Source organism: Triturus cristatus, chromosome 10, assembly GCF_964204655.1.
Source record: "Triturus cristatus chromosome 10, aTriCri1.1, whole genome shotgun sequence".
NCBI lineage: Eukaryota > Metazoa > Chordata > Amphibia > Caudata > Salamandridae > Triturus > Triturus cristatus.
Genome location: NC_140593.1, coordinates 1,159,753,479 through 1,159,771,997, shown reverse-complemented (window position 1 = coordinate 1,159,771,997; position 18,519 = coordinate 1,159,753,479). Strand labels below are relative to the sequence as shown.

At 44.5% G+C, this 18,519-nt stretch overlaps 2 protein-coding genes across 7 annotated transcripts in view; both read right to left on the bottom strand.

Annotated features, from left to right (window-relative positions):
• LOC146796820 (metalloproteinase inhibitor 4-like) overlaps nt 1–18,519 on the bottom strand; it is a 129,013-nt gene that overhangs the window by 45,342 nt on the left and 65,152 nt on the right. For all 6 annotated transcript variants that reach the window (XM_085629549.1, XM_085629548.1, XM_085629545.1 and 3 more), the window contains 3 exons: nt 11,891–12,063; nt 10,009–10,121; nt 8,821–8,923 (listed from right to left, as the gene is read on the bottom strand). In XM_085629549.1, the coding sequence (XP_085485675.1) occupies nt 8,821–8,923; nt 10,009–10,121; nt 11,891–12,002 (328 nt within the window). In that variant the 5' untranslated portion in view covers nt 12,003–12,063. The remainder of the gene's footprint in view (nt 1–8,820; nt 8,924–10,008; nt 10,122–11,890; nt 12,064–18,519) is intronic.
• The window catches only part of LOC146796821 (metalloproteinase inhibitor 4-like), a 334,973-nt gene that overhangs the window by 251,309 nt on the left and 65,145 nt on the right, over nt 1–18,519 (bottom strand). The gene's annotated exons all lie outside the window — the stretch shown is intronic.

Sequence of the window (18,519 nt, the reverse complement as noted above, 5' to 3'; positions counted from 1 at the left end):
CTTCCCAGTTCCGGTTTCCCGCTGCTGACCCCGCAGTCCCGCCTCCCCTTCCTTCCCATTGGCCACCCAGCCTCCCGCCTCCCAGCTGACCCTCCCTCCCGGCTCACTACTTAAGGGGTCCACTCCGCGCTGGTCACTGTGACCCCCTGTACCTCACAGGCGGTTGCTCCCCCTCCACTGCTGCTACCTGACGCCTGCCTGCCTGCCTGCTGACACCCCTGACGCCACTTACCTCATCTGCCGCCGCTGACCTCTGCCCTGCCGCTTGCAGGTACTGCCCTCCGCTCGCTGTCTGCTCTGCTGCCCATTTTCGCGCCAGCTCACCGCCGCCGCTGCCCCGGTCACTCTCCTTCCTTTTCCCGCTTCCCAGTTCCGGTTTCCTGCCGCTGACCCCGCAGTCCCGCCTCCCCTTCCTTCCCATTGGCCACCCAGCCTCCCGCCTCCCAGCTGACCCTCCCTCCCGGCTCACTACTTATGACGCCCCCTCAGCGACCGCGCAGCGGACGCGCGCAGCAGGAGTGCCGAGTGAGCGCCGAAGGTGCGCCAAAGGTAAGCCCGTCTGCGCCCGTCCGCGCCTGGCCCGCGCCCAGCGCTAGACCCCCTGGCCCCCGCGTCCGCCACCCCCCCCCGCAGGACCTACGATGCCGCCACACTCATCGCACTCAACACCGCCCGAACCCCCGGGTGCTACCGAGCATCCACGCGACGCACCTATGGACCCTTCGCCTGCCGATCCTGCAATTTCTCCTGCCTCCGTACCGGCACCGCACCCACCAAGACGGACAACAGCAACCACCTGAAGTGCATCTTGCTCAACACCCGCTCCGTCCACAGACACGCCGTGGAACTCTGGAACCTCCTCGACACCGCTTCTCCAGACGTCGCCTTCCTCACGGAAACCTGGATGAACGCCTCCTCAGCCCCCAACATCGCCATAGCCATCCCGGACGGCTACAAGATCATCAGGAAAGATCGCGTCAACCAGACCGGAGGAGGCATCGCTATCATCCACAAAAGCACCATTCGCATCTCGACTGACTCCACCGACGCTTTCAACGCCGCCGAATACCTGCACTTCCAGATCCACACCGACCCCAAGACTACCCTCAGAGGCACTCTCACCTACAGACCCCCGGGACCACGCGCACAGTTCTGCGAAGACATCACGGACTTCATCAGCCCCCACGCCCTCCCCTCCGCCGACTACATCCTCCTCGGGGACCTCAACTTCCACCTGGAGAACAACAACGACCGCAACACCACCACCCTGCTGGACAACCTGGCCAACCTCGGGCTCAAGCAACTGGTCAACACCCCCACCCACTACGCCGGCCACACGCTCGACCCCGTCTTCTCATCCAGCAAGCACGTCACCTTCAGCCACTCCACCGGACTTCACTGGACTGACCACAGCTGCGTCCACTTCAGCTTCAAAAAGAACACGGTCCACCACCACCCGAAGCAGGTTCCCCACAGGAACTGGAGCAAGATCACCGTCGACCAGCTCGCCACCTCCCTCAGCCAGAACCCACCTGTCAGGACAACGGACCCTAACACAGCAGCCCTCAACCTCACTCAGTGGCTGACCTCCTGTGCCGACGACCTCGCCCCACTGAAGAACCCACTCACCAGGTACAGAAGCAAGAAGGCCCCCTGGTTCACCGACGAACTCAAGAACTCCAAGAAGGCCTGCCGCACCCTCGAGAAGGCCTGGCTCCTCGACAAGACCGCCGACAACACGACCGCCCTCAAACTCGCTACCCGCAGACACCACCAGCTCATCCGCACCACCAAGAAGAAATCTCTGAAGGAACGACTGGACAAGAACGCCCATGACAGCAAGGAGCTCTTCAATATCGTCAAGGAGTTCTCTAACCCCAGCACCGGCAACAACGACATCACTCCCTCACAGGACCTATGCGACTCCCTCGCCTCGTACTTCCACTGCAAGATCGCCAACATCCACAACAGCTTTGGCGTTTCACCCCCGCACCCATCGGTCGAACCTACGGACCCCGCCGCCATCCTCCAGACATGGACCAAGGTGACCCCCGAAGACACAACACGCATGATGAACACCATCCACTCCGGATCGCCGACAGACCCGTGCCCCCACCATGTCTTCAACAAGGCCGCCTCTACCATCGCACCCCACCTCCGAGACATCATCAACACCTCCTTCGACACAGCCACCTTCCCAGAAAGCTGGAAGCACGCCGAGCTCAGCGCACTGCTACAGAAACCAACAGCGGACCCGACCGACCTCTAGAACTTCTGCCCCATCTCGCTCCTTCCCTTCCCTGCCAAAGTCATCGAGAAGGTCGTCAACAAGCAACTGGCCGCCTTCCTCGAGACGAACGGATCCCTCGACCCATCACAGTCCGGATTCAGAGCCAACCACAGCACCGAGACCGCCCTCATCGCAGCCACCGACGACATCCGAGCCCTGCTCGACAACGGTGAAACAGCGGCACTCATCCTCCTAGACCTCTCCGCAGCATTTGACACTGTCTGCCACCGCACCCTAGTCCAACGCCTCAACGACACCGGCATCCAAGGGACGGCCCTGGAATGGATCCTCTCATACCTCTCCGGCAGAACACAGAGAGTACGCCTCCCTCCTTTCCTCTCTGAGGCCACCGGAGTCATCTGCGGCGTCCCGCAAGGATCATCGCTCAGCCCCACTCTCTTCAACATCTACATGAAACCCCTCGCTGCCATCGCACGCCAACACAACCTCAACATCATCTCCTACGCCGATGACACCCAGCTGATTCTCTCCCTCACCAGAGACCCCGACACCGCCAAAACCAGCCTACACGAAGGGATGAAAGACGTCGCCAAATGGATGGACATCAGCCGCCTGAAATTGAACACGGACAAGACAGAAGTCCTCATCCTGGGACCGTCGCCCTCCGCATGGGACGACTCCTGGTGGCCCCCGGCCCTAGGCACCGCACCCAAGCCTACGGACCACGCACGCAACTTGGGCGTCATCCTGGACTCCTCCCTATCTATGACCAGACAAGTCAACGCTGTATCCTCAGCCTGCTTCCACAACCTTCGCATGCTCCGTAAGATCTGCCGCTGGATCCCGACCGAGACCAGGAAGACGGTCACCCAGGCCCTCGTCACCAGCAGACTAGACTACGGAAACACCCTCTACGCCGGTACAACAGCCAAGCTTCAGAAAAGACTTCAACGTATCCAGAACGCCTCCGCCCGACTCATCCTGGACGTCCCCCGACGCAGCCACATCTCGAGCCATCTGAGAGACCTGCACTGGCTCCCCGTCAACAAGAGGATCACGTTCAGACTCCTCACCCACGCACACAAATCCCTCCACGACCTTGGCCCAAGATACCTCAACGACCGCCTGACCTTCTACACGCCCACCCACCAGCTACGATCCGCAAACCTCGCCCTCGCCGTCGTCCCTCGCATCCAGAGAACCACCGCCGGAGGAAGATCCTTCTCCTACCTGGCAGCTAAGACATGGAACTCCCTGCCCGTCCACCTGCGACTGACCCCGGACCACCTCGCCTTCAGGAGACAGCTCAAGATCTGGCTGTTCGAGCAGTAGCAGACCCCCTCCCTCATGCGCCTTGAGACCCTTCCGGGTGAGTAGTGCGCAATAGAAATTTCATGATTGATTGATTGATTCATTCATTTCTCGCTTTACATATCAGAACATTGGACTTCTTTACCTACCTACCCGAAACCATACTTCTCAACTCCAGGACAAAAAGGAACTCACTCCCCAACCAAACTAAAAAAAAAACAGATACATCTGACCTGGGTGTGCTCCATTACAGATAGCGAGTGGCTCCCTATAGTCATTTATTCCAATTGTTCAATTCCCTCAGTGCAGGTTGAGATGTTGTTTGTAATTGGTGGAATGGACAATCCTCATCCACCGTCACTCTTCCTATTCACAAAAATGAGTTAAATGTAATTAATTTATAGATAAGAATGCACAATGTCTCTTAGTGCTGTATTCTGCAATAGTCTGACTACTTATGGTATTTTTGCTACAATCTTCAAACTTGTATCATCAGCAAAAAATAGCGGTTGTCTTACCTGCAATGTACCAAATCCCATCACACCACACCACTCAAAAAAAATGAGATGTCACCAGAGAAGGCATTTGCCACAACGTCTTCAAGGAGTATAACATGAAGAGTATTTGCAAAAGATCTTTGCAACTTAAAGAGCCAGATGAGCATCTGCTTCAGAGCCCTGACCCAACTGGAAGAGAAGCCAAGTTAAAAAAAAACATCTTCGATGGGCCCATTTCAATCTATTAATTTCATTTACCAATCTCCATATTAAGCCATATAAGTAGTTTGTCAACTTCCATAGTGAGAGTAGTCAAAAGGAAGCACAGTAAATACCGGTGGGCATGATCGCCCCCATTATGTCTTAATAAAAGGCAGGTCGGAATGCGTTCTATAGGTTTTAAAACAATCTGACCATTACGCTACTGTCACTTTTGATATTTCTAGCACCCATGTAAGATTATTGTACTAAACAGTCCCTAAATATTGGACGCTATAGCATGGACCATTCGATTAACAGAAATAGACCTTCTCCGTTTGAAATCTCGGGTTCAAAACTGTGTTGTTTCAGTTTTTGTCAAATTTACTGCCAGGGCATTGGCAGTAGCTAATGAACCTAGTGTGTTGTGGGGTTTTTCTTAGGGGACATAATCTGGGCCTGGATTGGTTATTCAAATTTCTGTTCTGGAATTAGTTATCATTGTACAGAAAGAGTTGTGTTTGATCCTGGACCCTCACAGATGTATCATCTTACTGGACCTCTTTATGAACATAGATTCCTCTTTACTCTTGCTGTGACCTTTATTTCTTGAACATTATATTTTTAGTGAAGAGTAGACTTCTGTTTAAGAGAGAGTTGTTCCTGGTCATCATGTCTATGGTTACCTGTTTCTAGCAGTACATTATGCTTGCTGAGGGTCCATATGCGTGTCTAAGTATATGGTTTGCTAAACTTATACCTTCTAAGACTTATGATTACCATGGAGAGCACTCAAGCGCTGGCTCCATGCTCAAAGATTGGCTCTGATTGCTTGTGCTGTCAATTTGCTTGGTCTCACCAACAAAGAGACTCTGCCTGGTGCACTGTTTAACAACCCTTGAGGCATCCTTGCACTGTCATAAAAACAGACAAGGCTATTTTTCAGGATGAGTCAGCCTGTGTTGGTACAAATCGTTCAGCACCAGTACCTTCTTGGATATGTAGGACAAGGAGCTGTTTAAGGGATCTCACTTGCATCCATTTTATCTGTGGCAGCAGTTCCTCAGATTTGATCCCTCCCTATTGCTCCAGATAGCTGACTCTCACACAGGAATATAAGTACTCAGCTAGAGACTTTGTGATGTCCCACAGACATTTCTGCTGCTCTATTTCACTATCTAATAACTGGTGAAATTGTGCTCATCAATGTTTTCAAGGGTTTTATATCCACCTGTATACTTTTCAGCAATACACACATTTGGTGTTGAATGCTGGATATTTGAAGTACAAACCACACCAGTACAATCATTGGCTGCTTACATCTTTCAGTGATCTGCCTGCTCTGTGCTGATTCTATTAATGTTGTTCCTCTTTACTTAGTTGGCAATCCCTGCACTGTTATGTGTACATTGAAGCATAGTCAAAACTACAAATTTTGTTGCAATGATTTAGCTTTTGGTGCACTTTTGTGCACTTTCCATTTGTATTGTATGTTTTTTTATTTTTTTTATTTCTTTCTTCTTATTTGCATGTCCATTGCTCTTGATCGTTTTCTTAAAAATCCAGATGATCCTCCAGGGAAGTGGCGGGACTTGATCAGATCTTCCAATATCTATCTGGATGCTATAGTTGAACATAGGCAAAAATCATGAAATCCTATGGCCTTAAATTCATGTCTTAAGCTGATGACACTAAGTTTCTTCTTATGCTTGATGACAATCTGCTGACGAACCTTCTTTTGTTGATTCCTCTCGGATGTCGACACTTGGATAAAAAACAACTGACCTCACCTTACACTTATAATACAAAGGTACTGTTAGAGGGAGGTCTCCTCTTCTTTCTGGACTCATACTTTGCAATATCTTCCCTCTCCTTCCATCTCTCTCCGCAATCTTGACTTTACTTTTGACAAAGTTCGCTGTTTTCTCTTCTAATTTAGAAGACTTCCATAGATTGTTTCTATTACACTCAGCTCCTTAACCATATTGTTTGCCTTCTCCCTTTTGAACTCTGGGATACCGTAGTGCGAGCTATTATCCTCTTTTGGCCTTATTATGGTAATTCCTCTACTGTGGGCTTCAAGAAAACACTTCCTCGCTCCAATTTGTTCAGAATGGAATGCTGTGGTATGCCTTATATCTAATCCTATAAGTCTTGCTTCTATCTCTCAGTTTCTACTTGAACTCCACTCCATTCTATTCAGTGTGCCTTGTTTAAATTTCTCTTACTTTGCCATTGTGCCCATTACTCCTCTGACCCTCTCTGCCGCCATGCAAAAGTAGTCATTAGACTTTCACAGCTCTTTGTGCTCATCTTCTTTAAGTCTTCTCTCTACACCATGTATACCTCACTTCAAAATCTGAGGCAGCTCCTCCTTTTACATTTCACTCAAATAATGGATCCTTCTACTTCTTGAGCTTTGCAAAGAAGAACTTTCCAGATGTAATGCAATTTTTTAAAGTGCACCTATTCTCTTGTTAAGCCTGCTTCCTCTCCTTCACTGTAGTCGCTGGCACCAGGACACCATTGTGTTAGGATATTTGCATGCTCTGAAAACCCACCAATAAATCAATCAATCAATCAGGACCTCTGGGGCAATGCTGTGTGAGTGTTGGGGAATCAGTGGTGGAATGCATCTTGAATAGACAAAGTTGATATTAGTTGTAATAATATTGTTGATGCATGAGTAACTATTGGTGGTCATGAACATTCAGCTCATCCGAAGTTAAAACTCATGTAGAATTGTGAGACTTTTTTTGTTAATCTTAAAATGAGTTAGTTCTCTATTGTCCTTTATGTGATTCTTGTTACTTCAGGTTTTTTGTGTCATTGTTTTGGGAATTTGTAAAATGGAGAGGTGTGTGGAGGTTGGCTGAAGAAATATAATCCGGGCCTGGGTTGTTTATTAAAACTTTTGTTCTGGACCTGTGGCTTCCATGCCTTGGGCAGTTGAGCCTGTACCCCCTTTAATGTAGTATTTCATTCAATTCAGTTCAAAAGGCACTTTGTTTGATTTAACAAAGTAAATCATAAAAGTACATAAAAACAAACTTTTCAATAAAATCACCTAAAACTATTTACAAATTGGAGATGCAATGAGGCAGGCCTCACTTGCATAAACTTCATTGATAAGAGAAGGGGACGTATGTACTTATGATGTAAATTAGCAAATGGTTTGATGGTTTATGCCAGCCCGCTATGAGCTGAGGGAACACATTTAGACAAAAATAAGACAGAAGTCGTCTATGCAAAACTGGCATATTGAGTGTCAAACACATATCTATTTTATATGAGGATTTTATCACGGCATAATCAGTACACAAATTTTAGACAACGTGTGTTCAACCCTTTTTTCATGCACATTGGCAAGAAATGCCTCCTTGACCCATTAGACATCTACTTTGGTAATTTGCTCTGGTCCAGAGAAAAGTTTGGGTCTACCAAGGTTGCACAAAGGCCTATTGCAGCCAGAGATACGATGGCTATAATCCATTAATTTATCAATTTATTTTCAGCAACTTGGATGAGGTGACAAGGCTTATGAAACATATTATACGATCTCTTCTTTAAAAAAAAGATTCCTGTTTATTCCTGATCCATCCTTCATTTGTGGAACACTAAAGACGTGTGGAACACTTTTCAACCCCAATGGAGTTAAATAACATGGAGTTAAATAGCAACACACATACCTCAGCATAACAATAACATTTAAAAAAAGGCTTTATCCTAAGAAAATGCATTGCCAATTCTTGGTCTAGACCTGCTATGTACAGACTAGAGAGTAGTGCAGCAAGTACACTGTACTGCCATACTCGTCTATACTGCCAACTGGTTCACTTGTTATTGGTGTGTAGAATCCTAGTTTACTGTTCATGTTTATGTATGCCATTTTCCACAACATGCTCAGCCAGTGAAATGTTACTGTGATGATGTATTACGGAGTGTTGGGAGTCTGTGAAGAAAAGCCACTGTTGAGAATGGGCTGAGCAGAATGCAGGCTGGTCCTGGTGGGGCTAGTTCAGGACCTGTAGTGGACTTATCTATCTGATCTACATATCCTGTAACCAACTTCAGTAAATCATCCTGAAATACATCAACCAGTCTGGACTTGATTACTACATGGAGCCAGGTATCAGAGTACATTTTAATTATTAGAATAATAGGCAGCCTATGGGCACCCAATTGGAGTAACTTCTGGTCCAATACAGTTTGACCTACTCAATGAAAAGCAGAATTAAGGTTCATCAATGCACAGTAACACAAAAAGGAATTCAGTTTCATGGCTCGCTTAGCCAATCAAATGAGTATAGCATTAAAGGGTATAACGTATTTTCCTTTCACAATTCTGTCTTGGTCAGTAGAATCATTTCAACTGAGTCTCCTACTGAAATACTTCTAGTGCAAAATGGGATGGTATCAAACTTCCAGCTGTACATGTTTCCAGATAAAATATGTTTTCTGTGAGATCAGCTGCATGAAGTGTTAGCCTAAAGCTTTCCCCAAATTGGAACCATTTAGTGAGACTGCACACTGCTCTGATGCCTGGAATCTATTCAGGCTTACCTGTGATCAGGTACTCGGTATTGAAGGCAGGCATCTGAATGGTACAGATTTGACTGTCTGTTTTGAATTGCATTTTGCGGATCTCTTCACCACCTTTGAATATCTGTCAGAGGACATTAAAAATTATTCAGGATTTCCACTTAAATTTCTTAGTGTCTTCATCTCTCCCTTGATTGGCTCTACAAAGTAAAGCATAAACACAACCAACAGTGCCAGGCAAATCTGCTTAGGAGTCAGAATAGACTGTGGGACAGTAAATCGGTAATAAATACTGCATATTTTATAGCCTTCATTTAGAGTTAAATTCCCTTAATATCACACAGTCTGATACATCTGAGCTCAAGCTAGCTGTAGCAGAGATATAGTAAAGAACATTATACAACCTGATCCGTGAACAACTCCACCACCTTAGGTAGTAACAAGATTTCAAAATATCCCCAATCACTCTCAAAGAGACCAGTATTCTTTAGTTGGGATATACCTCAAGACTGAGAATTACTATTACTGAGACCATAGCTTTACTGCAATGGGCAGTGGTACATAAACATTTAGGTTTTCTGTGACACTCCTTTCCGAATAATTTGAAAAAACATAATTTATGATTTTTAAAAAAATACAATTTTTGATATGCCATAAAATGTTTCATATTTGTGATCAAATCATATCAAAATAAGCACTTGCATTAAATAATATTGCAAAGTAATTTATTTATCTATTTATTCCATTTATTTTAACCATTTATTGTTAAAAAAAAATCCCCTCCCTGGTACGCGAATTGCACCTCCTGGTTTGAGTGATAAGCCTCAGTAATGGTAAGTCTCAGTCATGGTAGATCCCAGAAATGGAGTTTCTGAAATGGGGGTACACCCGATAGGGTTGGCCCATTAGTGTAGGATAGTCATCAGGGCACTCTCTACCCTGTCTTGCTAGCTGGAATAGCCAATCACTGCAGTTTTGGTTACTTCCTTAACCTAAAATATAGCTGGGGATGCAGTGCCGAGAGTCTCAAAGTTCCTCATTGTGATGCAATACTGAGTGCAGCACTCTACTGGTCCACGTTCCAATAAATAAACAATACTATAATTTATAGGAATATTCCGGTAGCACAAATTTATGGCGTTCACTTTCTTCCCTAACTTTACCTCCTTCCAATGTCTGATGGCAAATTTTATTGCCAAAATTCATTACCTCCAAGATATCAACTTTACAACGTATTAGCAGGTCCTGGTGGTTCGGGATCCCACCTCTGGAGTGATCTACTGGTGGAGGTTTGGTGCAGTTTTGAAACTTCCCTTTTATTGCTGTCAAAGGAACAGAGAAAGTCAGCAGCAAATGGCAATGACAGGCAATTCATTGAAGACCTCACTGAAATGAATGTGCAAATCAATACTAGGAAATGAAGCAAGGTCTGATGTTATATCATCTATATCAGATCCCCTCAGTAACTGTTTCAGGCAATGAGTTACCCTTTAGCAGTTAAGCATGAGAGACAAAGGCTTTAAAATGGAAACGTGCTCTTGTGACTAAAATAGGCCATGGAAAAGCATTATTTCTATGCTCTTGAAACGTCAAAGGTTTAGTTGTGTTGTGTCCTGTCTATGTCAGTGCTTGACACAACAACAGCTGAAGACAGGGATGCTGCTTTGGAGACCGGCAGCCTAGTTTAGTTTCCTAGCCCTGTGAGCTTAGCTGGTACTCACAGGAGACTCCAAGGAATACACACCTTTGCCATTGATGGCGCCTTCTCTGTGAAGCATGTAGTAAAGAAACAAGGGGACCCCGATATGTGAACCTGGGTTAGATAAATATTTTAGAAAACAGTGGTTCGAAAACAGCTCAAGAGGGTCCATGGTAAGTAGTCTGCGTAAAGGGGACAAGGTACCACAGTCGTGATTTATAATTAATATCCCAGGAAGTGATAAGTAATCTGCATACGGACATATGAATCAAATTAATGTATGTTATTTATTTTATAAGGAATATTAAAAAAACAGGTAATTGGCACGAACAGTTGGAAGTGGTTCGGAAGCAGCAGGACACGCAGCTCCGCTCTCCGTCATCAGGCACATTCATGCAGCCCTGATCGAGCAAACTAACCGGCCTAGCGGTTCGCTTCAATTAGTAAGACACGCAGCCCATCGCCTTCAGGCTCATTCACTGAAGTCCCGATATAGCAAATACCGGCCCTGTTGTTTCATTAAGACTAGCGGCTCAGCGCTTCTCGAAATAACTGGACACGCAGCACCTTCCCCGTAGGCACATTATATGAATTCCGGACTCAGCGTCCTCAGCCCCGACCAGCTGCTACATGGTGCGCTATTTAAAGATCGCCATACCAAGCGGACCTAGCTTGCATGGATCCCCCTTAATTGATTCATTCAGCCCCTTCATACGAGCTCTCTCTAAGCTGAGTACTTGGATTCAGCTGTAGCCTCCTGCTGCGTTTTTACTTCATTTTTTGGAAACTGTCCGGCTCTACCCAGCCTTCTATTCAGCTTGCTCACTATTTCTATCTCCTGAAGATGATCTCGAGTAACTGAGGTCAAAACGCCGTTGACCCCCCTACAACAAGAACTCCTTACACTCTGTAGTAAATTATTGAGGAGTTCTCATAGATGTTGTCAATGTGATGTTTATGTTTTAAAGTCACCCTCACTTTTTCACCTCACGCTCTTTGTCACGTACTTATGTGAGCACCTGTTTTTTGAATATTCCTTATAAAATAAATAACATACATTAATATGATTCATATGTCCCTGTGCAGATTACGTATCTCTCCCTGAGATATTAATTATCAATCACGACTGTGGTACCTTGTCCCATTTAAGGAGACTACTTACCTTGGACCCTCTTGGGCCGTTTCCGAATCACTGTTTTCTAAAATATCCTTTGTGAAGCAAACTCCAGAGGAAATGGGCCACAAGAACTTACTATCAACTGGTCTAGGGATAGACAGGGTGTGAGTGGCTCATGACTCCATACATCTGACTGCTGTTCTTGCTGAGTCAAGTCCTGGTCAGTGAAATATGAAGATGAACATGAAATCAACATACACTTTTGAGAAACTCACCGACGCTTGAATGACAGAAGTCTGCCTGCAAGTGTATCAAATAACAACTGCAGGCATCTGTGGGAGAAGGGGTCAGGAGGAAGAGTAGCGCTGCTGCAAGCAACACCCACATCTTGCTACTTATGGTCTCTCTGTAGTTCGGGTCTGGAAAAGAACTAATGCTGTCGAAGACTCTATAAAGAAACAGAAACAATACATTTTAAAGGATGGTGGCAATGTCTTGACTCTGCCTTTATGAGGAAAGGGAATTGCTTAGTGATTGGTCATGCAATTCTAACAGACATTACACTCACACACTCATTAAACCACACTCCAAGATACCAAGGACATGTTTGTAAGTAGAGAAAATGTTAATTCCTCATCAAAGAAATTCCTCATCAAGGAAAGACACAACTCACCTCTTCTATGCCTTCATCTTGTTAAGCACTCCACTTAACATACTCAAAAACATGTGCATTTGATACTCAACAATTCTCCAAACTCCTCAACAAATCCCTCATGCTCTAATACCAAAACATACTGTATTACATTTTTGACTTAGCTGAATTTCTCTATTTCTCTGCATACACATCCACACTCATGTCTTCCACCTGAAATGCAGGTCTTCTGGTCTTACCAATCACACAGGAGCCGTGCCAGCATTTTCTCATTTCAATTTATCCCACTTACCATATCTATACCTGCACCAAGCTGCTTAATATCAAATGAAATAATGGCAACTTAACTTTATATATCCTGCTGATTGCAGCAGCCCACTAACTGCTTTCTGTTCTGTAACCCGACAGATTGGGCCTCCACAAATCAGCACCCCTGACCATCAAAAATGTATATGGAACAATGGGAGGGCATATCGGCGGTGAAAGAACTCTCAGAAGTAAGTGGGCCTAAATGGCAGTATTGCACCACACACTGGCATATTGGACGGAGCATCTTCTTTTCTCACTCCCCAGTGACCCTGGAGATAGAGTGTGGGAGATGTTTTCCTCTTGCCTACTAATCCTTTTGAGTTTATTTAGCCAAGTATGAGATAAGGGGTTTCATCCTTTTGGGCTGAGAATGCAACAGAAAAAGGATGGAAAATTGATTGACAGGGAAAAAAGAAGCTCCTTCCTAATATACAAACTTTTAACAAATCATAGTGCCATCTTCTGTGGATTCCTAACTTTCAGCTTGATTCGAATTTACATCAGTGAAGAATGCAGATCATGTGTTTGATGCTATTGGTATATAGCCACACAGTATGTCCACATTGTACAACCTACACAACCAAATGAGTGCTATTGGTAGATTAAGGGAAAGGTTTAGGTAGGAGAGACAAAAGAGGCACTGAACTCCAGCACATTGATGTGTCAACTCTCCAGGGCAATGCGGTCTGCAAGATGTAGTAGGTGTTTATGTGTTTCTATAGATATATTTTTGTAATTTGAAGTGGAAAATGGGAATCTTGAAACTCAAGTTTCTTCAATAAGCATTCACCGTTTAAGATTAGGTACAGTTTATACTAGCCTTTCGTGCCACTTGTGCATACATTCATGACTTAGGAATGCTTCCTGTTTCATCACAATTAACTTTAAGTAATAAACAATAATCCGACAAGTTAAATGTTTAAATTGTACAAAGCTTGTTTTCACAACACAACTTGACTACTTCTTAATATTCCCATTGTCCTTCCAATGAGAACCAACATTTCTGTACACAGGAAAACCCAGATCTGCACTGCATGGTTCTGGCCGCAGCAGCACAATATCAAGATTGACCAGCCAAGACACCATGGGCCACGAGGAAAGTTATAACCAAAAAAGCAAGAAGACTACTGCATCCCCAAACTATGTTGGAGTTCATGGCCTGCTCGGAAATATAATTCATCATTAGGGTGCTGTCACATAGTGCATTTGCCAGGCTTGCCAAAATTTACATGGTAAGTCATGTCTCGAAACTTACATCTTGGTAGCACTGATGTCAGCAGACCCAGTTCAAGAGATGAATACAACAATATCTTGTGAAAGTGACATATTCTTGGATGTTTTCTACACAACCATTGCTACCTCCATATTGCCTCTTTCAACCCCTGAGAACTGTTTAGCATCCATTGTAAGTTGAGCCAATCAAACTAAGTGGTGTGTTAAATACAAGCTTGCATTCAGGTTTTGGTCAAGTTAATAGTAGTTTGATTGCTCCTGTTACAGTTATTTTTATTGTTTTACCATGATTCAGCCTCAAATGACTAATAAATGTTGCTTAAAAAAAATAAACTGCTGCATCATTGGATCAAAGGTCAGGTGATCACTTTCTATGATGTCATGTGGTCATGCTTTGTTGTTTCTTCTATTTCAAGATTTGAGTGGAATGCTGGGACTATGTAATGTATTCTCAAATATAGTTTCTGAGGTCTGTACTCCCATACAACCTCTTGTACCCAATATTGTAACACCAGTCCAGCTATTCAGTGAACTGAGGAAGACAGCTTTTAAAGGTTTTTTCTGTAGTTCTTGTTAGACACCTGTTCTGTATTGTATTTATTTAGGTATATAATCAATAAAAAATCATTACACAAAAGTACATTCCTTAATTTACATTATTAATCTGGTCTTGAAAACTTGTCAAGTCTTTAAAAAAAATAAAAAGGTGGTAAATACTTTTTTTGATCTTTGGCATTTGTAAAGGTCTTCCAAGTACGTTTTCCTTTGTTCTTAATATAGTCCCCTTATTTTAAAGTGCAAGAGCTTTATTCGATTGACTATTGCCTAATATTGTCCTAAAACGATAAAATCTTACAATTCCATATTAAAATATGATTTAAAAAAACTAGCTGGAGTCATCCGTTAAAATGTGAGGTGTTATTATATTGAAATATGTTTCAGTTCATTTTTATACCTTCTTGTTTCCCTGGGGTTTTTTGGTGCACTGGCTTTATTTTTTTTTGGGGAGCCCATTCCAATACTTGGTTTAAGTGGATCTTCAGTTATATTGTCGCGGTAAGTTTTTGTTCTTCTCTTGTACGTTACATGGACCATGAGTTAAGGTGCTGATGCTTTGTGCCAATTTATTGCTTTACTGTAATGCTTACCATTAGTGATTCATTTCTTAAAGTACAGGTGACTTATATTGATTGTTTTATTGCATTCATGTTTAATATTGCAAATTTTATTCCCCAACGTATAAGTGGTATGAACGTGCTGCCAAGCCAAAATTTAACCGCTTACCTGCATGTATGGATTTCTAGCTCTCTAAGGCTTCCTTTCAGCTTTTATTTCCTTCCTTTCAGATACCTCGGGCAAACTCAAAAAATTTGAGCCATACTTTCTTCCTTGTATTTACATAGGCGGCATTCCTTATTCGACGTCTGGTCCTTCCAGGATGGCCTTAGATCTTTTGTCTCCCATTTTCCAAAAAAGTACTGCATGAACTGATGTTTTATTTTTAATGAAAAGTGTGCTGCAAGGCATTTCTGGGGCTGTAATTTTTTGTAGGAATTAATCACTGTCCAGGCGTGTCTTCTGAGTGCCAGGTTGGTCTTATCTGTTAAATATGATAGGTGCTTATGTGTTGCTTTTATTGCCTCTTAAAAGGCCGGTTTCACAATACTTGCACTCCAGACTTCTTGTAATCCCAGCTCCTCTATAGCCTGTTTTAAATGTAGCCCCCAGGAATCTTTTTTTCTTTTTCTTTATTTGCTCCTCTATTTCCTGCCAGCACATGTAGTTGATTGTCCCTCTTTCAGACGAGCGAAGTCTCCAACATAGCTCTATAAAGGCTCCTTTGCATTGATATTTTTGATTCAACAATACAAGCTCTAGGCGCACATGTGCTGGGGATGCTGATTTCGTTAAACCAAACACGGATTTGTAAACTCTTGTTTGGATTTTATTTAAAATTCCTTCATCACGTCCTTTCACCGTTTTCATTCCATAGGTCACTGTTGGCACTCATCAAAGTTAACAGATGTCTGAATGAGGGACAGCATAGTTTCATTCTTAGAATTTTGAAGCCGTAGTTGAAAGATTTCGCTTTTGTCTGCATCGCCTCTGTTGGAAGGCGAAGTCCCAGTCCCGCACCACTGTCACCAAATGCGAGACCTGGGACTCCCCACTCACCGTTAGGCCAAGTAAGGACACCGTTTGAGATAGCCCTGCTCACCCCCTTAGTAGCTTGGCACGAGCAACCAGGCCTATATCCAAGGTAAGAGTGTACAGTATGTGCAACCACACCCACAGCAACCCACTGGTGACACCACAAATGGACTCCACGCGATTTTGATAAAAAGAGTATAAACTTTATATAAAAAGATATACGATCAGACCACACGGCACAAAAGCCAACATATAATAAAGGGTAATATTCATTCCGGCTGGCTGGTAGGTTCAAATCCCAACCACTGCTTTCAAAATGCTATGCTGGTCGCAATGCTAGAATCACACATATTGCAATGGACAAACAATAGTGCGCTGCGTAACAATACAATCCTGTGCTGGGCAAAGGAAAAATAATACAGTGCGTAATGATACACCCGGTACCTTGCATTGGGAGAAATAATGCAATGCGTACCGCTACAATCATGTACTGCGCAATGAAGGAATAATACAATGCATCACACCTCAATCACGTACTTTGCAATGAAGAAATAATGCAATGCGCACCGCTACAATGATGTACTTTGCAATTAAGGAATAATGCAATGCGTAGCTACAATCAGGTACTTTGCAATGAAGAAATAATGCAATGCGGGCCGCTACAATCCTGTACTTTGCAAGGGAGAAATAATGCAATGCGTAGCACTACAATCATGTACTTCGTTATGCAGAAATAATGTCAGGCATCCTAAGACAGTCCGGCAGTTCGTTAGCAGCAATATTGGCAACGTATTACGACAGTCCCCCACCCAGATTAACAATGACATCACTCTGGCCCCAGTACTGCCACTCCTTTGGTCAGTACGGGCCCCAATCTGAGCCGAAGCAAAGGCTCACGTCGCCAGAAGGACTGAGAGGCCGAGAGAGTGTCCCTCCGAGCCCGCACCCCACCCAGGCAGTGATCCACGTTACCTCGCGCGACCCCACTCTCCTCTCCTTCAGCAAACTGGGCCTTCCTTGTGGAACTTCCTCAATGGGCTTCAGCGGCTCGGCCTGGCAGCTCAGCTCCTCCGGGGCTGACAGTCTGGGCCGCAACTGTTAGGAAGGTCTCAGATGGCCGCAGGGCGGGGAACAACCTTTACAACGCAACTATTACAACGCACTACACTTACAACGCATTTTTTACAACGCAACATCCACTACAACGCATTCCATTACATCGCATGACACTACAACGCATTTTTAAAAACTACCTTTACAACGCATTCCATTACATCGCATACTACCTTTACAACGCATACCATTACAACGCATAATATTACATTAAAACCCCTACACTATCCAACACTTACCCTACTGTTGCACCCCCTGGAGTTAGAATAGTAATTTTTACCCCTACACTATTCAACACTTACCCTACTGTTGCACCCCCTGGAGTTAGAATAGTAATTTTTACCCCTATACTATCCAACACTTACCCTACTGTTGCACCCCCTGGAGTTAGAATAGTAATTTTTACCCCTATACTATCCAACACTTACCCTACTGTTGCACCCCCTGGAGTTAGAATAGTAATTTTTACCCCTACACTATCCAACACTTACCCTACTATTGCACCCCCTGGAGTTAGAATAGTAATTTTTACCCCCATACTATCCAACACTTACCCTACTGTTGCACCCCCTGGAGTTAGAATAGTAATTTTTACCCCCATACTATCCAACACTTACCCTACTGTTGCACCCCCTGGAGTTAGAATAGTAATTTTTACCCCTATACTATCCAACACTTACCCCACTGTTGCACCCCCTGGAGTTAGAATAGTAATTTTTACCCCTATACTATCCAACACTTACCCTACTGTTGCACCCCTTGGAGTAAGAATATTAATTTTTACCCCTATACTATCCAACACTTACCCTACTGTTGCACCCCCTGGAGTAAGAATAGTAATTTTTACCCCTATACTATCCAATACTTACCTTAAATGCAATTTAATATTATGCGTTGTAATGGTATGCGTTGTAAAGGTAGTATGCGATGTAATGGAATGCGTTGTAAAGGTAGTTTTTAAAAATGCGTTGTAGTGTCATGCGATGTAATGGAATGCGTTGTAGTGGATGTTGCGTTGTAAAAAATGCGTTGTAAGTGCATGCGTTGTAAAAGTGTGCGTTGTAACGACATACATCCCGCAGGGCACATGTACCCCATGCCTCTGAGATTACGTTACTCCGGGTGCACGTTCACCACAGCACCCTCTGGGTCTCCTCTGACACAAAGCCACATACACAAAGCTGATGGGACTTAATGTCGAGTCCGAGTGCACGTTTACCAGGCACTCCTTCCGGCAGTCTCAGTTGGCACCAAGACACACACACCGCGCTGCAGAGACTCACTTTCTTCCGGGTCACATGATGATCAGCCGATCACCTCCACAGTCCCAGGTTGCACCAAAGCATGCACACTGCTTCACTGAGACTTACTCCAACTCCGGTGCCCCGATATCCAGGCGCTCTTCACCAACGCCTTCGGCTGCACCACGACACGCTCACCGTGTCT